Genomic DNA, 26,603 nt, shown 5'->3' with positions numbered 1-26,603 from the left:
TCACTATTCTTATTAAAGCTCCATTTGTCACATCTTTGACACATGGGAGCCTGTTCACATAACCCCCCATCGTCTCTGGGGGTCTTCTTATTTTCTGGTGTGAAAAGATGGTCCAGGCTTGTACGTTTCCTGCCCTAAATTTCGGCCATTTCTGCAAAGAGTGTGAGGTCACTTTTGTAGGAATTGATACTTAAACCACAGTCTGGACACTGGGAGTTCCCACTGCTACTAGATTTTCATTATTTCTAGGCTTTTATATCAGTGGGCCAAGGTAGGAAATATGTACATACCATGAGTTCATAGTAATACTTACTGACTTTTGGCTTAGACCCATCAATTTTAGATCTGCGTCTCCTTTTTCTCTTCCCAGAAATACCAGTTCTCAGTGACAACAATACAATTACCCATTTGATTTATCCTGCAATTCACATGCAGTAGTCTAAGAGCAATGACACAGACACTGTTATAAATGGTTTTAAGCTTCTTTTTGAGTTCCTTTTATCCTAGACTATTTCCCTCTACAAATGTGTCATCAAATTATTGTGTTAAATATATTTGGAATATCTCTTCTCGATGTGGTTCTATGCATAGATTCATTTGCTTGTCTGTCTGTTTTAACAGAGTTTTTTTAAACAACTATTTAGTTTTTTTTGTTTTGTTTTGTTTTTTTTAAAGATTTCACCCATTCATTTGAGACAGAGAGAATGAGAGAGAGAGAGCACATGAGAGGGGGGAGGGTCAGAGGGAGAAGCAGACTCCCTGCCAAGCAGGGAGCCCGATGCGGGACTCGATCCCGGGACTCCAGGACCATGACCTGAGCCGAAGGCGGTCGCTTAACCGACTGAGCCACCCAGGCACCCTAAAAAAAGATTTTATTTATTTATCTGAGAGAGAGAGACAAGAGAGAGATCGAGTGCACAGGGGGGAGGGGTAGAGGAAGAGGGAGAAGCAGACTCCCCACTGAGCAGGGAGCCCGATGCAGGACTTGATCCCAGGACCCTGGGATCATGACCTGAGCTGAAGGCAGATGCTTAACCGACTGAGCCACCCAGGCGCCCCTGGTTTTACCAGGTTTTTTTTTTTTTTAGGATTTTATTTATTTATTTGCGAGAGAGAGAATGAGAGACAGAGAGCGTGAGAGGGGGGAGGGTCAGAGGGAGAAGCAGACTCCCTGCCAAGCAGGGAGCCCGATGCGGGACTCGATCCCGGGACTCCAGGATCATGACCTGAGCCGAAGGCAGTCGCTTAACCAACTGAGCCACCCAGGCGCCCCAAACAACTATTTAGTTTTATAATTTATAATTAAATGTTTCCACGATTCAATAGCCAAGTTTATGAAACAAGATATAATTTTAAAACTTTAAATTCTATCCCTATTTCTCCACCCTATTTCCTCCCTTCCTCATCTCTTTGGTAATGAGTTTTTATGTTTGACCTTTTATTCTTCAATTTCCCAATAAATAAAGAAAAATATATACATGTGGACAGACAGAGAAGTAGATGCCCCCTTTTTATTTATTTTTTTAATTCTTTATTTTAAATTCAATTTAGTTAACATATAGTGTATTATTAGTTTCAGCGGTAGAATTTAGTGATTCGTCAGTTGCGTACAACACCCAGTGCTAATTACATCACACGCCCTCCTTAATGCCCATCAACCAGTTACCCCATCCCTCCACCCCCTCCCCTCCAGCAACCCTCAGTTTGTTTCCTAGAGTCTAGCATCTCTTACAGTTTGCCTCCCTCTCTATTTTCATCTTATTTTATTTTTCCTTCCCTTTCCATACGTTCATCTGTTTTGTTTCTTAAATTTCACATATGAGTGAAATCGTAAGGTATTTGTCTTTCTCTGATTGACTTATTTTGCTTAGCATAATACCCTCTAGTTCCATCCATGCTCCTTTTTTAGATGCTCCCTTTTTAGATCAAAGGTGGCATACTCTACACACTTTTCTCTACCTTGGAGACTAGTCCATCAAAGTATAGAAAAACAGTTTTCCCCTTTTTTTATAGTTTATTGGACCAACAAAATGAGCACCTGGGTTGTTTCCAGTTTTTGTTGTTACAAATTCTGCTGAGGGAGTTATCTTGTGCCTCTGTCTTTCCATATTTTTACCATCCACTGAGACTTTCACCTAAGACAAAGGAAAGGAACTAGCTGAATGTTTTAAGCCCTTGAATTCAGGACATTTAATCATGTGTTTGGCCATGCAGCATATTGTCCATTTTGACAGTTAAAGACTTGGAAATAGGGATGCCTGGGTGGCTCAGTTGGTTAAGAGTCTGCCTTAGGCTCAGGTCATGATCCCTGGGTCCTGGGATCGAGTCCTGCATCAGGCAGGGAGCCTGCTTCTCCCTCTACCTACCACTCCCCCTGTTTGTGCTCTCTCTCTCTCTCTCTGACAAATAAATGAATAAAATCTTAAAAAAAAGAACAGACTTGGAAGTAATGGCATCCCCAAAGCTGTGGTAAATATGGTATAGGAGATTCTTTAAAAAGGAAGGTGTCTGCTCTCCAGTGCAGGGAAACTAAGACAAAGGGGAACTAATAATGTGCATTGAGTACCTACTGTGAGCCACGTGCCTTCTCTGTAACTTCCTAAGTAATTCTTCTTCCAGTCCTGCATGCTCATTAATCTTCATCCCAGTGGTAGAGATGAGGAATCTGTGATAAAGTCACGAGTCCAGGTTATAGCGTTTGAATGTGGGACTGGGACTCTAAGGCACATCTGTGTCATAACTTAAAATCCACAATCCTTCAATTCATTTCTTCTTCTTGCCTAGTGATAAAGAGCTGAGACTCTGAAGTTGGACTCTGGAGTTACCTCCAGTCCTGGCTTCCCCCCTCACTAGTGTGTGACTTTGGTCAAGTCACTCAGCCCTGTTTGCTTTGACTTTCTCATCTGCAAAATAAGGGTTGATAATGATACCTCCCTATCAAGGTTGTTGTGTGATGAAGGGAGTGAATGGATGTATATTGGTTAGAATAATAGCTGATACGTAGCAAGCACCATCTAAGTGTTAGCTGGCTTTATCATTGGAATTTATTTGTGGAGTCAACAAATATTGACGGAGTATCTCCCCTGCGCTGGGCACGGTGCTCCAGGGTAAAGATATCATTGAGCAGGTGAAGGGACTCCTGACCTCACAGTGCCTACAATCTAGTAGACGACACAGTCATCCCCAGATAATCACACAATCACAAAATCATAGGTGCCTTAATGGTAGGAAGGGAAGGTACACAGCCCCGTGGAGTCTAATCACCCTCCCATCTCTGGGCATCAGGCAAAATGCCCCTCAGCATGCTCAGCTCGGGCTCTCTTTCGTTTGTGAAGGGTTCCAGAGAAGCCTCCCACCCTGCGTACTTGAGCCCATACCCTGAGATCTCACCAGTTCCTTCTCTCTCTCTCTCACACATGGCAGCTGGAGTACACAGCCCGCCTTGACTTCCTTTGGCGAGTACAAGCCAAAGAGGAGATCAATGAGATGAGGGAGCTGAGGGAACACAACGAGAACATGCTCCGGAACATTCTGCCCAGCCACGTGGCCCGCCACTTCCTGGAGAAAGACCGAGACAATGAGGTGAGCCCAGGCTTGTCTGGCTGTGAGGAGGGGGGGTGGGGGCGGGGGTGCAGTTGGACACACTGGTCCCGAGCTCTGGGAGAATTCCCACTGCCCTTGTGTGAGCACCCGAGAATAGAGACCATGCTACCCCAGAGTGCCAGGCCACCCAGACTGCCTAGCTCCACCAGGTCTACGCAGGGCCTCCCCAGCGCCAGGGACCACATCTGTAAGATGGACTTCATGTGAGCTCCATCCCGAGACTAGATTGAAATTTGAGTTTTAGACACATCTGTGCACATGTTTCTGTGTATCCATGGAGTGGGATCTCCAGTGTCTCTCCCAGTGTGTGTAAGATGTTACTATTGATGTTACTTGCTGATATGCTGAAGACATTTGGGTTTGTGACCCTTGCCTGAGGGTAGAACTAGGAGAGACCCCCCCCCCCCAGGTCCATTTCCCACCCAAGCCACCACAGCAAGATCAGTGGAAGAGAAGTAAAGGCAATGAATAAGCTGCTGCTTGAATAATCTTGATGCATCAAGACCTTGGAGGTCTCCTGGATGCACATCCAAGCACCGCCCACCCTCCTCAACAGACAGAGTTCTCTGGAATCAGCTTCAGGCCTGCTTTTCTCAAGGCCCCCTAAGGTCAGGGGCTTTGTTGCAAGAGCTTCTTGACAAATCCAAGAAAGTAGAGAGACTTGTGCATCCGCCATGACCACCAGAAGGAGCAGGTGAAACACTGGAGCCCTCAGAGGGAAAACCAGAAGAGAAATGAAAAGAAAGCTGCTTTTCAATTAAAGCACCAAAACAATGAGGTATCTGGGACCACGGGGGAAGAGCAAGAATTTACTGGCTTTATCCTGAAAGGAAGGAAACCCCCCAGAGATGCTGAAGTCATCAGCTGTGGTCCAGGCCAAACCTCCAGTGAGCAAAATAAATGACAGATTCGGCCTTAATCATAGAAGACATGTTCAATCCAATGTCTTGTCATGCTTCTTTGAGGTTTTAAATACTTAAATAGTTCAGAGTTGACCAGGCTTAACCACAAAGTTTTGACATGGCCTAGAGAATGTTCACTCTATAAATAACCATTTACGGAACACCTGCTGTGTTCTGGGCACTGGGCACTATCTCAGCTACTGAGATAAGCAATTGATGTAAATGATCTTTGGTTCTAGTTACAGTCTTAAGAGGAGAGTTCATCACCCCACGTTATTGACGAGGACTCGGGGGCTCAGAGAGGGCCATGACATGCCTCCCTGTATGGAAGCAAAGCTGTGAAAAAAATCCAGCCCCGCAGATTTCTTCCCTCTGTGCCTCTGGGGGTTTGGCAAGACTAGCGTGTGTGTGTGTGTGTGTGTGTGTGTGTGTGTGTGTGTCAGACAGAGTAACATGAGAAGGGGTGACAGAGGAAGAGGCAGGAGTGTTGTGATCTGTGGGAACTCCCAATAACCTGTTTTGTTATTGTGAGAAGCATTCTTAGCTTCTCTTCTTGCTACAAATCTGAACTATGATACAAACGTCTGAAAGGTTGGGGTCTGGACATTGTGAGTTTGGGACCCAGCCTCCACGAGGCCACAACACTGCTCACGGATAAGAATGATTATCCCCATTTCGTAGAAGAAGAAAGTGAGGCTCAGAGAAGTAAGAACACAAAGCTAGTGAGTAGTGAGCTTGAATTCACACCCAGGTCTGTGCAACTTCAAAGCTAAATCTTGTGTTTTGTCCCATATTGCTGTTAGGACCTGAGCGGGAGAGAAGGGACAGCAGTGATAAGCAATGACTCAAACCATCTAAACACAGGGCGGTGGACAGAGTTTTGCCCCCTGGGACATCCTGTCCAGTTGGTTCCGGCTGTGTCACCCCACATATGTTCTGGAAGCTTCTGCTATTCCGCTGGACTTTTGACTTAGATTAGTGCTCACCACCCCAGGGCAGGTACTTTCTCACAGATGAGGCCCCCTGAGCTGGGTCATCAGTGTCAAGCTATTGCTGAGTCCCGGGAAACCCACTTGCTCATTGTAGCTTTTTTAAGACCTGCAGAAAGGACACTAAAGAGGGCAGGTGTCCCGGCTGCTGCAAAGTGCATACAGCACAAATTCCGTCTCTGACCCTCGCCAGCTGTGTGACCTGGGGCAGCTTACCCAACCTCTCTGAACCCATTTTTTTTCATCAGATTCATGAGGAAATAATTCCAATCTTGCTGATTTTAGTGTGAGAACTCAACTGAGTAAGAACATATGAAGTGCCCAGCTTGGTGCCAGGTGGGTTCGGTATAGAAAAGCTGTGTGGTATTCTCAAAAGCTTGATGCCCTAGATTCAATCCTGGCTCCTCTTCTCACTACCTCTGGAACTGAGCAAGGGATGAATCCCCCTGGACCTCACTTTCCTTACCTGCAAGGTAACAGTTCTTTGCAACTTGCTCCAGTTGCTACAATGTTTCCATGAATAATTATGCATAAAACATCTAAATGGTGTTTGGCCCATTTTAGGAACACACTGGGTTATTGCTATTGTTTTTGATAAGGGTGAGCCATCATTATTTTTTTTTAAAGATTTTATTTATTTATTTATTTGACAGAGAAAGACACAGCGAGAGAGGGAACACAAACGGGGAGTGGGAGAGGGAGAAGCAGACTCCCTGCCGAGCAGGGAGCCCGATGTGAGACGCCATCATTATATTTTTGGTTCCTTTGCAATCCGAGCCCCCCACCCACTGACTCATTTACTCATTCACTCAGCAAGAATTTATTGAGGGAAACCATGTACCAGGTGTCATTCTAGATCCTGGGGGTCAAACAGTGAACAAAGAAGAAGAAAAGTCCTTGCCGATATGGAGCATGCGTTTTCATGAGCAGATAAATATGAACGTGAATAAATACACAGGATAGTGCCCAGTAGTGATCAGTCCTCCTTGGACAGAAGAAGCTGAGTAAGAAAACAGAGTAGGTGAAGGGGGTGGGGTTGACACCGGAGGGTCTCTCCAAGGCGGTGGTGTTCGCACAGAAACCTGAGGATGCTAATAAAGTCAACCGGCCCCAGACATTGTTTCTCCCCTGCAGAGAGGTGGCTTAACTCAGTATAAGAAACACAGGACCTGGAATCAGGCAGGCCTAGGTGCCCTGGGCCAAGAGCTGGCTAAGTCTTCATCCTGGTATCTGGGTGGAGCCGGAAATGTGCATATGCTCAAAATCCTCTACGAAGCCCAGACCAAGAGGATGATAGAACAGTAATAGCTTTTCTATATTCATCAGTCCCTCCCCAGTTTACAGTGCTCTTATGTTCTTTGAGCCCAAAATAGCAAGAAACAGATGGCATACTCAAAGCAGTGGACTGGGGAGAGTTGAACAATGGGGCTGTCTTTAAAGGTGTAGGCAGGTGGCTGGCACTTTTCCACGCCCCCCCAAACCCCTCATCTCCTTTGTGTGCAGCACAAATTCCATCTCTGTTATTAACTAGCTGTGTGACCTAGGGCAGTTTACCCAACCTCTCTGAGTACATCTCCTCATCTGATTCATAGGAAATAATACAGACCTTGCTGAGTCAATGTGGGAATTAAATCGGGTGAGAACACACATGAAGTGCCCAACACAGCCCAGTGCAAGGTGGGTTCGGTATAGATAGGCCAGCTGGTGCACCTGAAAGCCCACTGCCCTGGGTTTGATTCCTTAGGGCCACTTTCTTCACCAGATAGCGTCTGACAGAGAGGACTGAGCCTCCTCCCACCCCAGTCCCACCCCTCCAACCCCTAATAGGATGCAGCAGAGTCAAGATCTGAACTCAGGTCATAGGTCTTGAAGTTTATGCACTGGGAACCCCAACACCACAGGTCCAATCAACCATCCATTGAGAAGGACTTACGGATCCAGTTTCCAGTCCCAGTGACATTTATTCCCAGGCATTATCCTGATTATTATTGTGGTTACTGGGGTGGTGGTTGCAGTCATGGTGTTTGCTTATTAGCATTAGTAGCAGCCCCAGTGCCATGGGCTCTGGAGTCAGACTGCCTGGGCGGGCATGAAGTCCGGCTCTGTCTCTTGGGTGAATTACTTAATGGCTACGTGCCTCAGTTTCCCCACAAGTATACCAGGATCTTAACTGTATCTAGGTCCTGGTTTGTGAGCATTCAACACGGTGATGTGCGTGCAGACTTCTGTGTCATGCTTGTCACGCAGGAAGCGCTCCATGGATGTAGCTGACATTATTAGCATTATTTGTGTTGTATAAGCAACCGGAACATTCCGGTTGTTGGCAGAGGCTGAGAAGTAAAACTAAGAAGAGGCTGGGAGGAGCTAGGATTTGTGAGAACACTCAAGCAGATAAATGATTGATGAGAAACCCCCGGCAACCTGCCTTTATATCACAGCAGCATTTATATATCACCAGGCAGAAGTGGGAGGCAAGCTGGCCCACTGGGTCATTATGGACTGGGTTTCAGAGGGCTCTGATAGGGTTTTCTCTTTTCTCTCTGTTTTAAAACAGAAAATAGAAATAATGGGTGTTGTGGGCTGAATTGTGTCTCCCACAATTCATTTGTTGAAGTCCTAACCCCCCGTACGTCTGGATACAACTGTATTTAGAGATAGGATTTTTAAAGAGGTGATTAAGTTCCAAAGAGGCCATTAGGGCAGGGCCCTAATCCACTCTGACTGTGTCCTTACAAGGGGAGATTAAGCTGTACACACACCCAGAGGGGAGACCATGTGAGGACATGGGGAGAAGACTACATCTCCCAGTCCAGGAGAGAGCCCTCAGGGAAAAAAAACAGACCTGCTGACCCTTGATCTTAGACTTTGTAGCGTCCAGAACAGTGAGAGAATCAATTTCTATGTTTAAGCCACCCAGTCTGTGGCACTTTGTGATGGCAGCCTGAACAAACTAATATAATATGTAATAAACAGATTTTTTTTTTCCTCCAAATCACGGCCAATTGGAGGAGTCAGATAAAACAGAGTCAGGCTCCTTCCGGGGTATCACTCCATTGCTCAAGGCCAAGGTGAATGGCCACCCCTTGAAAGCCACGTGCCATGGCTCTGCCCTTTGGCCATGATCTGCGCTCCCCACGCCCTGCCCAACCCAACCCAGGGCAGCCAGTCACCACCAGCCTGTGCTCTTTTGGACGAGGACTAGTGAAAGTACTCAGATTCATCCACGCTTGAAGCTCAAGACTTACTGATCTTGAATCAGGGTCACCATCTTTCTCAGACCAAGGGCATGAAAGCCAGAGGAGACAAGCCCAAGTGTGCTGCATGGGGAGGGCCCTGGAGGTCCTCCAACCCTGGCTCGTCCACTGCTAGTGGTGTGATCCAGAACCACAGCTTAACTCCTCTCTCTCTCTCTCATTTTCCTTATCTGTAAAGTGCAATAAGAATCAGTGCCTATTTCACAGGATCACTGCAAGGATTAAATCATTGAATTCATATGAAAGCGCTTGGTAAGCTTTGATGTTTCCTGCAAAGACCAGGGAGTAATTAATTTCAACAGGTTAGAGCATTTACCTTGTACCAGATGCTATAAACAGCAGGCATGATAGTGCAGGCATCCAAAAAATATGAACTGGATGATTAGAATGCACCGAGGTGAATGGCATGGGGTCTTTGCCTCGTGGAATTCACTCCAAAGGAAGAGACAGACAGTAGGTGGTGAGCAGGCAACCCGGGTGCTGCCGGGGCGCTGCGCTCAGCCTCCTGACCCCAGCTATGGGTCTGGGAAGGTTCACAGCAGACATGGTATCTACGTGGCTAGTGAAGGCAGAAAACAAGGTTAGCCTGGTTAGGGAGGCTAACTTCAAGAAGGAAGGACATGTCCTGTCAAGGGACAGACAGTAGGAATCAAAGCATGCACGTGTGAGAAGTGTGTGTGTGTGTCTTTGTTTGGCTCTTCCAGAAGCAGACCTTGAGACAAGGATTTGGTGGAAAGTCATTCGCTTGGAGGTGGTTCCGGGAAGCCCAGGCAGGCTGGAGAGTGGGAAGGGAGGGAAGGGCTAAATGAGGCATTATCAGACTAGTTACCTCTGTGGGGCACTGGAGCTCTATCCCACTGGGAATTCGGGGACATACTGATAGCATACCTCACAGCAGCCTGGCCGAAGGGGTGAAGGAGCTGAGGACTATAAGGCCATTGCCATCAGTCGCTGGTTAAGAGCAGCACCCCAGGGACATTAATTTCCTGGAGCAGTGAACCAGCTGCTCACGGGGCTGAGTGCCCTCTAGTGGTCAGAGAAAAGCTCCATGCAAAGCAACGCAAGGGCCCACAGCTGGACTTCTGGGAGAGCGGCGGTCAGTCAGGACACCTGCAGCATCTGCTACCGTCCTTACACAGGAGTACAATGTTTCTGGAACATGAGGTCCGATGCAGGGAATCGCAGGCAATGAGGCTGAAGAGAAAGGTGGAGGCAGGGGCATGCATATATGAATATATGGCATGCAGCTGCGTTTGAGCTTTATCCTGAGGGCAGTTGTGGGCCACTGCAGGTTTGAAGAATGGGAGAGGCATGGTCAATATTCTGTCTTTAAAAGATCACTGCGGCCACCATGGGGAACATGCCTCGGGATGGGACAAAACAAATCATGGAACCCAGTGTGGGGAGGAAAATGGGTAGCCCTGATAAATAGCAACGGCAGAGGGGGCAGAAAAAAATACTTGAGACAAAAAGAAAGCCAGCAGAACTTGGCAGTTTATTGAATCCAAACATGATGGGGAAGAAGGCTGACGTCAAGGCATCTCTGAGCATCTCTAACTTTGATGACTCAGCGACACTGGTGCCGCCCACTGAGAGCATGAGGGGGGCAGGTTTAGGTGGAGAGAAGAGGCACTTGGGTGTGGCTTGAAGAGTATGAGGACAACCCAGCTTGGGACCCAGCGGCTGAGAGCCTGAGAACGGGAGCCGACTCGAAGACAGGAGTTCAGAAGATGTCCCACCTGAATGTTGGTGAAAGGTGGAGAGTAAACGAGATGGCCCGGGTAAGTGTGTGAACTTTGAACCTGGCCGTGGGTCAAGGACAGAACCACAGCCATCACCAACATTTCAGATGGAAGGTAAGCCCCAAAAAGGCATCTCTGAAGGAGCCAGGCATAAGGAACGCAAATGCAGCATCACTGAAACAAGGAAAGTCAAGAGACTCGTGGCCTTGGGAGGGTGACCCCACCGACCCACATAGGTGTCCTGGAAGATGAGCCAATACCCATGCCACGGAGTGATTTTTTCTTTCCACTTTGGCCGGCAGTCTGACCTGCTCCAGAGTCACTTCATCTCGGCCTGACATGTGAATGAACACTGCCAGGGTGGGGACAGGCCATGGAGGGAACTCATTTGGGAAGTTTGTGCAAAGAGGAAGAGAGACGGGTGGATGGTCACAAGTGTGTTCAGGTTCCAGGGGGTGTCATACTATTCCATGTAGGGCACATTTGGAGGGGGAAAAGGGGAGGGAGAGGAGGAGGAAAAGGGGGAGGAGAGAAGGAACAAAGAAAAGGATCACCGCAGGAGGAAGCTGCTGAAGAAGTTAGAAGCAGGAGTTGTCAAGACATCTGGTAGAAATGTTGACCTTCAGCAGAAGGAAAATGCATTGTCTGCAGTTGAAGCAAAGGGGATGAAAATAAATATGAACGTAGACACAAGTATGAGTATTGGAACAGTGCTGGGTCACTGCCAAGAGGCTCAGTTTTTGCCACAGACTTAAGAGACGAGATCATTTCTTGAGAGGAATCGAGTGGGGGGTGAAGTCAGGGACAGTGGTGAGGGTTTGGACTCGCTGCTAGGACGACAGAGGGAAGGTGACCAAGGTCAAAGGGTGTGCAGTCCGAACTCGGGGCCCAGCCGAGGCTGGAGACCATGAATTGTCAACGGCCCCAGTGCACATGGCTACCGTGTTGACATGCCAGTGTCAGGGCCCCGTTCTCTGTGCTCTCCGTGGGCATCTGTGCATGGGAGTAGGTGCACGTGCTCACGGGGGAGCATCACTGCAGAACCTCACCTCTGATGACCAGTTGTGACTCCCCGTGTCTGCCCCTGCAGGAGCTGTACTCTCAATCCTATGATGCCGTCGGAGTGATGTTCGCCTCCATCCCGGGGTTTGCAGACTTTTACTCGCAGACTGAAATGAATAACCAAGGAGTGGAATGCCTGCGCCTGCTGAATGAGATCATTGCTGACTTCGATGAGGTAAATCAAAGCCTCAGAAACGTACAGGCCCCGGTGGGCATCACTGTTGTCCTAGCATCACATTCGCCGTGGCAGTAGCCACGGTTGGTACTCACAGAACCCCAGGCTGCAGTATGAACACAAACATGTATCAGCTAATTTAAGTACCACGTGAGATAAACGCCATTGTTTTTCCATCTGGGAGATCGAGATCAGAAGCGTCGGTGAGGCTGGGTAGTCTGACCCAATGGCAAACAACCATCAAATGGCAAAACCAGGACTTGATTGGAGGCCACTGCTCTGCAGGCGTTGGCATCTCAGAGACTGGGCACTGATGGGGACATTTCTCCATCTGCTCAAAGTGCCAGAGAGAAAACCATCAATTCGCATTTGGTCAAAGACCTAAACACAAGTATACAGGTGCTCCAGATAATGTTTTCTCCTTTTAGGCTCCGTAAGTATAAAGAACACGTGACATGGGGGGATATACTCATATGGCACTGTATTTACATTAATAGATTTGGCAGGAAAGAACCTCCCCCACCCCAATCTTCTAGCTTCAAGTAAGGCACCATTGTCTATCCATTTGCCCAGGCCTGAGAAGGGAAGCGATTCATCAAGAAAATGTTAGGGAAGAGGCCATGTAAAGATGGGGGTTCAGCTGAGGTCTAGCCTCTTAGCCTGATCCCTGGGGAGCTCAGGAGTATAAGTGGTACCACAGAGTTGTTTCACGCTGAGGCAAGGGGGCCAAGCTTTTGTACAACCAAAAGCTTGGTCAGCCATTGGCTGTGGGCTGCCCCTTGGTGGGGGGGTGGTTGCCTCACTTCCCAGGCATTTCCAGCATAGGGGCTCCCCGTGGCCCAAGGCAGTTCTCCAAAAAAGGGTACAGCGGTGCATTGTCAGCAGCCAGACCTCATGGCATTCTTGAGAATGGCCCCACAAAGGAGATGTACGTGGGGCACCAAGAGCATTTGCGACATCACTCAATGTCCTCTCCCTCGATCCCCAGGTTCCATTTAGCTACTGAGTCCTGTGGGTTCCTTCTTGATGGCTTTTTGGTCTGCCCTTCCTCAGCATCTTCTTGCATTCGGCCGTCTTACTTCTCCCCTGGATGGCTGCGGCATTCCCTAGCTGCCCCTTCCTGTACCTCACCTCAGCCATCACCAAAAGCACAACTATCTTTTCACAACCCCTTGAAACCTAAAGGCCATCAGTGGCTCCCAACTCCTTGTAAGGTCACCTGAGGCTTTGCACTTGCTGTCTGGTACCCTCTCTGGTCTTACCTCCCACTGAGTGCCCCTCGGCCCCCCACCCACCATCCAGCAGCTTACAAGCCTTTATGCCCACCAGGCTATTCCACATTCTGCTCTTTCTGCCCCAAAATTATACCATCCTCACTATACCTTGTCCTGTCTCCCTCAACTCCATGGCCAACAGAAAACCTAATACTAAACAATCCATTCAAATTTCATCTCCATGGAACACTACATCAAAAACTAATGATGTACTGGGGCGCCTGGGTGGCTCAGTCGTTAAGCATCCGCCTTCGGCTCAGGTCATGATCCCAGAGTCCTGGGATTGAGCCCCGCATCGGGCTCCCTGCTCCACGGGAAGCCTGCTTCTCCCTCTGCCACTCCCCCTGCTTGTGTTCCCTCTCTCACTGTGTCTCTCTCTCTCAAATAAATAAGTAAAATCTTTTTTTTTTTAAGATTTTTATTTATTTATTTGAGACAGAGAGAGCACATGAGAGGGGGGAGGGTCAGAGGCAGAAGCAGGATCCCTGCCGAGCAGGGAGCCCCATGCGGGACTCGATCCAGGGACTCCAGGATCATGACCTGAGCCGAAGGCAGTCACTTAACCAACTGAGCCACCCAGGTGCCCTAAATAAGTAAAATCTTAAAAAAAAAAAAAAAAAAAAACTAATGATGTACTGTATGGTGACTAACATAACATAATAATAATAATTTAAAAAAAGGAAACTATGTGGAAAAAAAAAACAAACATCATCTCTACTTCTGACACCTCTTCTAATCCCCCTTCTATCTAGGTAAATGTCATCACTCCTATTTTGATGAAAAACTTATACTCTGAAACCTTTCATCACAGAACCTAAAATCCTTCAGTGTACAGATCTGCCTCCCCCACTAACCATGAAGTTCTGGGGCAGAAACCCATCTTATTGATATAGGTGTTTACCACGTGTTGCCACAAATGCAAAACAGTTTCAATATATAACATTCAGTCGGTACTTATCCCTCAGCGAAATACACAGAGTAGGAATTATTAGCCTTCATTTTATAAATAAGCAACACTGAGGCTCTGGGACACCGAAAGAGCCCAGGTTTTGCCACCTGTCAACATATGAACCCAGGTCCACCATACTGTTTTGGTTTTTAGCCATTAACTGTCATTTATGGTTCCAGTTTTGTAGTCAAAAAGACAACAATGGCCGTTTTAGTTGTTCTAGGGATGGGGGTGGGGATCGAGATAAATAAGACACAGTCACTTCTTGTTCCCATGGCTTCACAGTCTAGTGAGGGACAAGATGATTGAATCACCTTTACACGGGATGTCAGGAGTAAGTGTACTCATACGGAGGGCTTTGCATTGTGGAGACTGGAGGGTGATTCCATGATAATAGTACCTTTATTCCAGCTCTTTGTGGCAGGCCATACTCTCATAAAGATAGAAATTATACTCTTATGTATCTTGGTCTTCTTTTAAGATTTTATTTATTTACTTCAGAGAGAGAGAGCACAAGCAGGGGAAGGGCAGAGGGAGAAGCAGACTCTTCGCTGAGAAGGGAGTCTGATGCAGGGCTCTGTCCCAGGACCCTGGGTTAGGGTTAGGGCTGAAGGCAGACGCTTAACCGACTGAGCCACCCAGGAGCCCCAACTCTTATGTATCTTGTTAAGTCCTCAGGGACTAGCACTATGCCTAGAACATAGGAGATGTTTACTAAGTATTTATTTGCTAAAGGGATCAATCAATCAATCAATCAATTAATTAATGGGGGACAAAAACAAGCTGGAAAATAGCAAGGTGAAGATAAACTAGTGTAATCCAAAACATACCTTTAAATTAAAAAAAATTAAAATAACTGTATTTAAAAAAAAAAACCTGACTGAAGGTTGAGCCATCAGGCTGTTTTATTTTAAACTCTATAGTCCCCCACCCCCCAAAGGTACTCACGAGCATGTATTTAAATTGTAATAAATAAATATGAACTAAATTTGCATCTCCGTGCCCCAATTTGTAGACACCTGGTATCTTACCAAAACAAGACAGCGCCCCTAGTGGTAGAGATGGGTTTTTGCAGAGGGAAGTTGGATTGCTAGGAGAGGGGGAGATTGATTGGTCCAGGAGCTGGGTTTTAGACCAGGAGGAGGGGAGGAGGATGAACTGGAGGAAAGTGAGAGAAGAGAGGAGGGCAGAGATGAGAGGGAGAATCAAAAAGAAGATGTCAGAAAGGATGTGGAGAAAGGGGAGCCTTCTTACACTGCTAGTGGGAATGCAAACTGGTGCAGCCACTCTGGAAGACAATATGGAGGTTCCGCAAAAAGTTAAAAATAGAGCTACCCTATGACACAACAATTGCACTACTGGGTATTTATCTAAAGGATACAAACATAGTGATTCCAAGGGGCACCTGCACCCCAATGTTTATAGCAACAATGTTCACAATGGCCAAACTATGGAAAGATCCCACATGTCCATCAACTACATCAAAAAGTAATGAGGTATTGTATGGTGACTAACATAACATAATAAAATAAAATTAAAAAAAAAAAACACAGATGAATGGATAAAGAAGATGTGGTATATATATAATGAGATATTACTCCGCCATCAAAAAGAATGGAATCTTACCATTTGCAATGATGTGAATGGAACTAGTGGGTATTATGTTAAGTGAAATAAGTCTGAGGAAGACAAATACCATGTGATTTCATTCATATGTGGAATTTAAGAAACAACACAGATGAACATAGGGAAGGAAAGGAAAAATAAAATAAGACAAAATCAGAGAGGGAGACAAACCATAGAGACTCAACCCTAGGGAACAAACTGAGGGTTGCTGGAGCTAGGGTAACTGGGTGATGAGTATTAAGGAGGGCACATGATGGAATGAGCACTGGGTGTTATATGCAACTGATGAATCCCTGAACTCTACCCCTGAAACTAATAAAAAAGTATATGTTAACTAAATTAAATTTTTAATTATTTTTTTTAAAGGAAAGAAGGGGCAGAAAGGGGAAGAAGTGGAAGAGAAGGGTCAGAGGAGGAAGAGGGAAGAGCATGCAGTCAGCAGGAACATTCCATGGCTTGCCCACCCTGAGCACTCTCAGCTTTCCCCACGTGGGTCCTTCGGACACCCAGACGTGCCTTGTTCCTCTGTGTCAAGAGAGACCCTCCACATTCTGCCCTGGCTAAGCTCCAGCCAGATGGCCTGGTGCTGACTTTAGTAACAGTGCTGCTCTTCTTGCTGATAAAAGTACCACGGGAACCTGGGAGCGTGTGACATTCATTCTTGGCTCAGAGGAAAGCAGGACATTGCATGGAGCACATGCTCCAAGACTGGGTTTGCAATAACCCAATGCCGGGGCTCCTCTCCCCACAGCCCCTGCTTTGTTGAAGGCCGAAGCATGCTCCCACATCTCGGCACTCTGTGCAGACAAGCGAAATAATAAAGGGGCTGATTAAGACCTGCATTATGCCCCCAGATGCTTTTAGCTATATGGCCGATACATTTGCTGCATGGACATTCGATGAAATAATGAAGCCTCTTGCTGCCTTCTGATTGACTTCTGAGGAGGAGGCAGCTTTTCCTGGGCCTGAAATTGGCCCTTGGCCAAGCCGTTCCAAGAGAAGAGAGGAAGGAAGGGTTCCCCCCTCCCTGCAGAAAGCTGGGGAAAGGCAGTTGTAAGGAGGCAGAGAGAGAGAGATGGGCAACCAAAGATATGCCAAGATCCCTGAGCTAACATTTTAACAGCCACAGGGCTGCTAAGAGACCAAACCTGCTTAGTGGTGTGTGAAGGCGAATGTCAGACATGATCCCAGGCTGAGGATGTGCAGGATGCTCCAACCACTTCCTTTCCTGGGTGCAGTTGGTGGAACCTTCGCCAGGGCAGAACAATGGCCTCAAGAAACAAAAATAATAAACAAAGGACGCCTCAGCTGTGAATTGGGTTACACACCCCCCAAAGCAAATCACAAAAGCATCTGCCAGTTTTCCTTGTTTCCCAGAAGAATTTCTCTCCAGCTAGAATTTTTCGTGTTTTCTTAGCTCCAGATTAATTTTGAGAGGATGCCCGTAGCAAGATGTGTGTAGAAAACCCATCTCGTCTTCTTGGTCTGACCCACCTGTTGCATGAGCCCTGAGCATATTGTAGTCTTAAAGGGAGACAGAGAGCTGGAAAACCAGAAGTTCTAGCTAAATACCTGCCAACATAGGGGAGTAAGAGGCTATAACTTAGCCCTGGGAGCCAGGGAGGTTTGCGTTTTGAACCTACATCCTCCATTCAGGGCTGGCTTCATGGATGTGTGGCCTGTGTGGGGCTGGTAGTGAGACACAGTCAGAATCTGGATGTCTTTGAAGGTGAGCTAAGGATTTCCTGAAAGGTTGGATGTAGGTTATGATGTTTTTATCCAGAACAACTGGAAAAGTGGAGACACCATTAATCAAGATAGCAGGTGGGTAGAGGACCAAGGGTGTAGTTTTGAGAATGGCAGGCTAGAGATGCCTCTGAGGCCCATAACAGGGATGTCACTGAGCAATTTTGTGCAGAAAGAGTCTGATGGTAAAGGGAAAACACATACATTTAGGAATCTTCAGCAAAGAGGTTGTGTTGAAAGCCATGAGCCATCATGAGATTGCAAGGGAGTAAGTTATTTTTTTAAGATTTTTTAAATTTATGTAGTGGGGGGAGGAGCAGAGGGAGAGGGAGAGAGGGAATCTCAAGCAGAATTCCCACTGAGCATGGAGCAAGACATAGGGCTCGTTCCCATGACTCTGAGATCACAACCTGAGCCGAAATCAAGAGTTAGCTGTTTAACTGACTGAGCCACCCAGGCGCCCCAGGGAGTGAGTTAAAATGGAAAAGAGAAGAGGTCTGGGCCTGAGCCTTTTGGCCACCGACACCATGAGTTAAGGAAGATAAGAAGGAACTAGCAAAGGGGACTGAGGAATTGCCAGTGACATGGAAGTAAAGCCATGAATGGGCAGAAACCACGTGTGTGGGAAAGGTGTCACAATCAACTGGTCAGATCCTGCTGATGGGCCAAGCAGGGTGAGGCCAGTGGTCAGGCAATGGGAACGGTCGTCACAGGTCTGAACAAGAGTAATGTCAGTGTTAAGGGGGTACTCGGGATGCCGGTCTGTAGCGGATTTAGAAAAGCACAGGGAAGAATTTAGAGGCAGTGAGGAGAGACAATTTGAGGATTTTTATAGCAAAAGAAATGTGATGTCCACAAAGACTTTTCTTAAGATGAGAAAAATAACTACAGCCCTCTTCTTACTTCTTTGAAACCTACATGCATTCTCCCCAACCTCCGGCCCTCATTCGTGTTGTCCCCTCTGTCCGGATGCTCCCCACAACCCTTTCCATGGCGCCAGCTTCCCAGCACACAAAGCCAAGCACCCGCCGCTGAAAGACCTTTCCTTCCTTGCTCTTAAAAGTGAAGCTAGAAATCACTTGCTCAGGGAAGCCTCCAGATGTTAACAAAATGCTCCATTCTCCTCGTTCCTACACCCTGTATGTTTCCATCATGCACTTTCCTAGAATTGAACTAGGGGACGTCTTGTGTGATTATTTCTTTAACATGTGGTCCCGCCCCTGCCTGGGCTGTCAACCCTCTGATGGCTGGGACCTCCCATCTTGTTCATGAGACATTGCAGAAGATCAATGGATAGTTGCTGTATTAGTTACTTCTGCTGCTGTAACAAATCACCACCAATTTAATCACTTCTTGGTCTTTTGGCTAAGATCAAGTGAAATCACCACCAATTTAGTGACTCCAAACAACAGAAATTTACTATGTTACAGTTTGGAGGTCAGAAGTCCAAAATGGATCTCACAGGTTAAATCAAGGTGTCAGTGGGGCTATGTTCCTTCTGGAGGCTCCAGGGGAGAATCCATGTCATTGCAGCTTCTAAAGGCCACCGGCATTCCTTGGCATGTGGCTCCTTCCCCCATCTTTAGAGCCAGCAGTCACACCTCTGACTCCTGCTTCTGCCCTCACATTGCTTTCTCCACCTTTCCTGCCTCCTCCTTTCACTTACAAGGATGCTTGTTATTACGTGGAGTGCACCCAGCTAATCTAGGGAATCGCCCCATTTTAGGATTATTAACTTCATCACATCTACAAAGTCCTTTCTGCCATGAAAGGTAACATATCCACGGGTTCCAAGGATTAGGACGTGGACATCTGTTGGGGGGAGTAGAATGGGAAGCCACGGGAGGGTTTTGTACAGAGTGGGGACATGATCTGACTTGCCGTGGAATGGGATCTCTCTGGCTGCCGGGCTAGGAGTGTGGGGGTGAGGGAGGGAGTAGGTAGGTCATGGTGGTACAACAACCAGGTGAAAGCCAACAATGGCTCAGACCGGGATGCTGTCAGCAAGTGTTAAGATTCCAAATACATGTTGAAGGTATAGCCAAAAAAGATTTGTTCTCGGATTGGGGAACATTTGTGATTTCTTTTTTGAACCAATAAAATAACCATTTATTTCAAAGATAATAACAGATCTACTCCTTTGAAGTCTACTTTGAAACAGATCTACTCCTTAAAGAGTATCTGGGTGCACCCATCGCGGCGCCTGGCACTTAGCAGGTGCTCAGTAAACGTACGTTGACTGTCTAAAGGCATGATTCTCAGAGAGAAAAGTAGCTGTCTTGAGGATGCTAAACCAGGCAGAGGTAGTCCTCATTGTGAGCCGGGGGCCTCTTCAGGAAAGCAACCCCATCTTCTGGAAGAATAAACACCAGGACTAATATCATTGCCTGGGTCTGTTTCAGCTGCTTGGCGAAGACCGGTTCCAGGACATTGAAAAGATTAAGACCATTGGCAGCACCTACATGGCCGTGTCAGGCCTGTCCCCCGAAAAACAGGTAAAGCAACTCCTTGCACACGGCCACACCACATGGCAGGCACCTCACTGTTCTCATGTCGCTGAAGGCAGTGAGGCTCTACCGTCACCAGGCTGCATGCGGACTGGTGGGGAGAGAATCTGATGAACTGGATACTCCGGTTGTGTGACGTACATTTGCTCCCGTGGGAAGTAAGGTCTACTGGGTTTAACGATGCTTCGTTATGATTGAGAAACCTCTAGGTGCCATTCTGAACCTCGTTGTTGACTTGACAAACAAAATCAGGGCCAAGAAATACCCTGGCTATGACTCAGATGTAGCTGTTATCAAACCCCTGATGCCAGGCTGTGTTCTTATTCTTACAGTATGTAAGAATAACAGCTCACACTCTTTTGAGGGCTGACTGTGGGCCAGGCACTATTGTCAAGTAGGAACACTAGCATCTACCTCCCAGCGTTAGTGGATGAGTTACCTGAGACCATGTCATGCTCCCACGCAAAAGCCTACATGGATATGAGTCTAAGTTACTGGGAAGAAGGAATCCTCATTTCTTCCTCTCATCCTTCCTTCACTTGCATCCCAACTAAACACCTAGAAACATTCCACGAGCAACTCCCTGGGAAGACCCCCACACTAGTCATTGGAAGCATGCGTGGCGCTCTATAGCAGGGTCCACAAAGTACAACCAGCCGGCCAAATCTGATCCACCATCTGTTTTTGTCAATAAAACTTTATTGGAACACAGCCATACCCATTTATTCATAGTTTAGCTTTGGTTCCTTTCAAGCTAAAATGGTGGTGTTGAGCAACCATGACAAAGCCTAAAATATTACTATCTGGCCCACCATGATTCACCGACCTGTGCTCTGGAGGGGCACAAAGTGCTTTTACATACACAATCTCATGCAATCTTTGGGAGGCAGGCAGGACATATATGTGAATCCCCATTTTATAATTGAGGAGGTTGACGTTCAGAGAGGCCCAGAGGCTTACTGTGCTCTTCCCTCAGGAGTTCTGTGAGCAAATGTCTATATGAAACATCCCTTGAACAGACAGTGTGAGCGCTTCAAAGGAAATATACAGATTTCCCAGCACTTAAACACATACACATACACATACACACACACATACACACCGTAAGTGTACTCAGGAATGTGTGGTGCGTCAACCCGACAGGACAAGTGTAGATGTGGGGAAAGGAATGTGATGAGCCACGCATATTACACTCGCTTCAGCACATCTCCCGTCATCCCGCGTTTCGGGGACGCTGCTGACTTGAGTGTACAGGGGCTCACATACCTGGTCATCTCCATCTCAGGGACGCGCAGGTGGGCTGGGACATAGGACAGGCCCCTGCTGCAGAAAGGTTCACGTTCGCCACAGTGAATGAATTCTTCTCTCCCCTCTGCTCCAGCAATGTGAAGACAAGTGGGGACATTTGTGCGCCCTGGCCGACTTCTCCCTCGCCCTGACCGAGAGCATACAGGAGATCAACAAGCATTCCTTCAACAATTTCGAACTCCGGATTGGTGAGTAGCCGCCAGAGGTGTGGCGAGTGGGGGACCCCACAGAGCTGGCTGGCCTGGCTCCATCGGACCCTCCCGATGCCCCGGGCCATGGGTAGCTTTCTCCTGCGAAAAGCAGCAGGCTCAGTGTGACCTTGCCAAGGACAGGGAGCATCAGCTCAGGCCAGTCTGGCCTTCTTCTCACTCAGGGTGCTGGAAGCCAGGGAGAGACACTGGCCCGTGTGCAGAAAGACACAGCAAACACTACGCCCTAGCTACTGTTCTCCCAAGTTACTTGTGCGGTACCCCACGCACACAAGGCCCTGTTGGGGGAGAGAGCTGAGTCATCTGTCCTTTCATTCCGACTTCATGTCATCTGATGCTGTTGGTCAGGGTGCTGCTCCCTGGTTCTTCTGGATAATGCCTTAAAACAAAAGCAGGATTTGAGTCCCAAGGATGTCAGATGCTATGTTGCTCAGGGACAGAGAAAGCCTTTTGGCTCTTCCTTGGCCACACAGCTCACCCTTCCTTGAGCTTAGAGACACCCTGGAGCAACGCAACAGTGCAACTGAAACCATGGCAATGTGAATAGTGACCTTTTATAACGTGTATAACTGTCAATGTCTTCGGCATCCCTGCTCGTTCTCCAAGGCCCCCTCCAGCAAGGTGTGAAGGCCCCCTGCTCTAGTCCACATTCTCATTCCATAGTGGGTCAACTCAGGCCCCGAGAAGGGGAGTAATGACTTATGATCACACAGCCAAATGGCCGCTCGGGCAGGGGCTCCAGGACGTCAGGACAGACCAGTGACGTTCTGGCTGCCAGGCCGCAGGCTGACACAACCTTCGCTGCGGTGTTCGGATTTTAGATATCCTCTGGCCAGCATGTCATCTGACTGACTTAGGTCTCCCTGAGTAGCTTTCAAGAAACAAGGGTCAAGAAATGCCAATATCTGACTTGTCAGATCTAACAAATGCCAGGAACCTTTGTTCACCAAAATAAAAAGAAGTCCTATTTTATGTTTTGGATCTATGGCTGGGATGTTCAGGGCTTGTTCCCACATGTTCCATCAACCCTACGTGTCCTTTCTGAAATCATTGACCACACACTTGAACCAGGACTAAAAAAGCAGAACATCAACCCTGAACAAAGCCAGGAGATGTCGCTGGGGTCAGGGCTGACCCTTGGTGTGAAATCTCAGAGTGCTGACGTCGTTCAGAGGTTAGAAGATCATTTTCCCGACTTGGCTGGGCATCTCAGTTTGTGTTTGGGGTCCACTGCGACCGGCTCTACGATGTTGGACAAGCCATTTAAACCCTCCAAATGTCAGTTTCCTCATGTGCAAGCTGGGCATGATATTATTTACCTCCGCTCCCCGCACCCCCCGCCCCTGCCCCCACCTTGCGGTAGTAACGTGGAATCAGATGGGGTGATGTCTGTAAGTGCTCTGCAAATCACGGAGAGATCTCCATCCCTGTAACTCCCACGAGGCCTGAAAGGTCCGCTTCTCCGATTTCTCAGTCACTTCTCTCTGATTTTGTGTGGGGCTGGGAGGGGTTTGCTCTTCCCCCTGCCTGGAATGATCTAACCCAGATATCTGCATGGCTTGTCCTGTCACTGTCTTCAGATGTCTGCTTAGAAAGGCCTTCCCTCACCACCTCCTCCAAAATGCCCCCTCCCACCTCTCTCTCCCTCCAACCCGACTGGTTTTTCTTTATAGTCTTTATGATTCATTGATACATTACTTTTTTTTTGTTTCTGTCTCTCCCCAGTAGAAGGTAAGCTCCATGAGGGCTGGGGCTATGTCTCTTTTCTCTTCCACCATTTCCCCCACGCCTGGAACAGTGTTGGTCCTTGGCAGGTGTCTAGTCAGGTAGAATACATGAGAAATTCTAAGTCTACTAGAAGGAGACATATATGCCCACCACCATGATTAGTGAAATGTTATTATTCCTAAAAGAAGCCTACGTTTCATGAAAGAGGAGTCATTGAAACTGTTTTCAAAGGCATTTGCCAAATAAACAGTGGGATTGGGCAGACATGATAGTCCAAGCAGGGAGATGGGCAGGGACAAAGGCACAGAGGTACTTGATGGCCGGCAGGTGAGGGCAACTCTAGCACTTCGGGGTGGGTACAATGCAAAGAAAGGTGACATGGTGAAGGAGGTGGTGGTGAAGGAGGCTGACAAAGCAGGCAAGAGCCAGATTCGAGAGGCCCTTGGCTCAGGTTCCAAGGCGCATGGGCATCATCCTGTAGGCCAAAGGAGCCATGGCGGTGTTGAAGTGGGTTGGAACTCGGTCAGATGCACCCCAGCAAGAGCCCTCCTGCTCTGGCAGTGGTGTGGAGGACGGTCTGCAGAGGACAAGGCAGGGGACGGGGAGGCCGGGTGGGAGGTTTTTGCCATGGATCAGGGAATGATGCTCAGGACCTGGACACAGACAGAGAAGGAAAAGTTCTACCCCAGCTCTCAGAGTACTGTACCAGAAGAGGCTGGAGGACACCGGATGTCCTGACTCCTGGTCCAGTGCTCCGTCTGTCCCAGCAGCCACGATAAGTCAGTGTCCATGTGAGAATAATAATAATTTCCTCTCGAGCCCCCCCTGGTTGTCAGGCACCAGGCCAAGGCCTTACTTCCATCATCTCGATTCATCTTCTACTTTGAAGATGGGAAAAGTGAGGTCCACGTAGGCTAAGGAACGGACACAGGCCACATATGTAATGAGTAACTGAGGTGGGATCTGGGTCCTGCAGTTTAAGCACAGAGACCGCCCCCTCACTGGTCACTGTCTCAGGCTTGGGTGCAGCCACCTCAGTGATGTCCTTCTTCTCTCACCTCTTGTTCCTTTGGTCATCTGTAGGCATCAGCCACGGCTCGGTGGTAGCTGGCGTTATCGGCGCTAAGAAACCACAGTATGACATTTGGGGCAAGACCGTGAACCTAGCAAGTCGAATGGACAGCACAGGGGTCAGCGGCAGGATCCAAGTCCCCGAGGAGACCTATCTCATCCTGAAGGACCAGGGCTTTGCCTTTGACTACCGAGGGGAGATCTATGTGAAGGGCATCAGTGAACAGGAAGGAAAAATCAAGACGTACTTTCTGCTGGGAAGAGTCCAACCCAACCCATTCATCCTGCCCCCGAGAAGACTGCCTGGGCAGTACTCCTTGGCCGCGGTCGTCCTGGGCCTTGTCCAGTCCCTCAACAGGCAAAGGCAGAAGCAGCTCCTCAACGAGAACAACAACACTGGGATTATCAAGGGTCATTACAACCGGCGGACTTTGTTGACACCCAGCGGGCCAGAGCCTGGAGCCCAAGCTGAAGGCACCGACAAGTCCGATTTGCCATAAAAGCATTTTCTTTGTGTTTCTTTTTTTGTATTTCTTTTATATATAAAATAAATATACTAATAAAAAGGTTTAATTTTTTTTAGAACAAGGATGGTTTCATTGGTCTTTGGCTATACTAATTGAAGATAGGAGTTGAGTTTCTCTTCCATCACAGACCTTTATTGACCACCTCTTATGTACAAGGTTCTTTGGGAAGCACAGATAAATAAAGTCCGGTCCCTGACCTTGAGAGGCTCACAATTGAGTGTGAAAGAGGGACGTGTAAACAGACATTCGACACACCTGCCATTTATTGAGCTCCTGCGGTGTGCAGGGCCCAATGCCCAACTCTTGACATAATGAACTCATGTAATCCCCACAGTACCTTGTACGTCCCTTCAACCAGCATATATTGAGCACCTACAATGTGCCTCTGCTTTCCTAAGCTCCAGAGAAATCCTGGCAAAATCTTGCCCTCGTAGAGCTAGCATTCAGGGTGCGGATAATAGATCATATTCCTATAAACCAATACATAAATGGTCTACTTCCAGTTAGAGGTAGAAGCAATAAAGAAAATTGGGTAGGACAATGGGGATAAAGAATTGGGGGTCAGGGAGGCTATTGAGCTGGAATCCACAAAGAGGCCTTCTTTGAGGCCTTTGTGTTGAAGATTTGCTTTAAACGATGAGAAAGAAGCACCCTGGGAGAAAAATGAAGGAGTCAGAAAGAATCGGAAAGGCCCAGAAGTGGGATCAAGCCCATGCGACCTGTTGGAGGAACAGTGACAAGGTCATGGGCTGGGAAGTGGTTGCAGGTGGATTACACCCTCTCCTGGGAAGATTGCATCCTACGCCCTCTTTGTCCCTTGACCTCAAAGACTCCCAGGAAAGTTTCGTGCAGGTGAGAGAGTTCAGAAAATTAAAGGATTTTTCCCAGATGGTGTAGTTAGTTGCCGAACTAGGATCAGAACTCTATCGGTCAGTCAACACTGACCGCTGTCACAGGTAACTCCCACCTTAGTGGCTAAAACACAGAGATTTCTCTCATTCACATCCTGTTGGACAAGTCGGGGTGTGTGGGGGGGTGCTCCATGCCATGATTTCAGGACTTAACCTCCTGCCACTGGGGACATAGAGCGCTCTGCTTGGTCCTCTATGTCCAGCCAGCTGAAGAGAAGACAGGAAGGAAGGGGCGTCACTCAGAAGGTCTTAGGCACCCAGCCTGGAGGTGGCATATTCTTGCCATAGCTCAGTCACTGGCCCCACTCACTACAGAGGACGTTAGGGAAAGGGCTCTTCCTGTGTCCACTACTAAAAGGAAAACGAAATGTAGTGAGATGCATTATCTCTTCCCTAAGAATCTACACTCGTCTAAGTCCATCTTTGCAAACACTGAGCTACTCTGGTAAGTTCTGTTTTGGAGGAATGTACAAGGTTGAAGTAATGGAAGGAGAAGTATGAAATCCCAACCATTCTCTAAATTCTTGACTCTTAACAGCAGGCCATTTAGAAGAAACTTAGGTCCAGTGGACACGCTCTCAAGGAAATACCTACCTGATATATCTCCAGTGAGAACCCCCCTGGCAGAAGAGAGACTATGGTATCCAGTGAAGCACAAAGCAGGGGAGTGGGGAGAGGGGCTTGAACGCCGAGCCATGTTTGGAATGACCTTTGCTCTCAGAAACTATACAGGTATCAAAGAAATACACGCGGTCCCAATAGAGTGAGAAGAGGGTATCAGGTGAGAACCTTTGTCACCTGTAAAGCCTTCCAAACACCAGCCTTCATTATTACCTCTGCAGACCGAGAAAGCCTCCAGGTTTGTTCAGTGCAAACTGCTGAGGACATTTAAACAAAGTCAAGCTCAGCGCGTGCTGAGACTTGGAACCACAGGAAAGAGGGGGGAAGCTGAGTTCAGGTGGGCTGGGGACTCGGCAAACGTGCCAGCAATGAGTCCAGCCTCTGATGGCCATCAGACTC

At 47.7% G+C, this 26,603-nt stretch overlaps 1 protein-coding gene across 1 annotated transcript in view; it reads left to right on the top strand.

Moving 5' to 3' along the window:
• Nucleotides 1-24,667, top strand: part of ADCY8 (adenylate cyclase 8) — a 226,090-nt gene extending 201,423 nt beyond the window's left edge. Inside the window, exons 14-18 of the mRNA XM_035011958.1 lie at nucleotides 3,424-3,582; nucleotides 11,581-11,727; nucleotides 19,725-19,817; nucleotides 21,211-21,325; nucleotides 24,158-24,667. Coding sequence (XP_034867849.1) covers nucleotides 3,424-3,582; nucleotides 11,581-11,727; nucleotides 19,725-19,817; nucleotides 21,211-21,325; nucleotides 24,158-24,645 — 1,002 coding nt within the window. The 3' untranslated portion in view covers nucleotides 24,646-24,667. The remainder of the gene's footprint in view (nucleotides 1-3,423; nucleotides 3,583-11,580; nucleotides 11,728-19,724; nucleotides 19,818-21,210; nucleotides 21,326-24,157) is intronic.
• The last annotated feature ends 1,936 nt before the right edge of the window (nucleotides 24,668-26,603 follow it).

The sequence above is a fragment of the Mirounga leonina genome, unplaced genomic scaffold, assembly GCF_011800145.1.
Source record: "Mirounga leonina isolate KUSES-001 unplaced genomic scaffold, KU_Mleo_1.0 Mir_165, whole genome shotgun sequence".
Classification (NCBI taxonomy): Eukaryota; Metazoa; Chordata; class Mammalia; order Carnivora; family Phocidae; genus Mirounga; species Mirounga leonina.
This window is presented reverse-complemented; position numbering and strand designations above follow the sequence as displayed.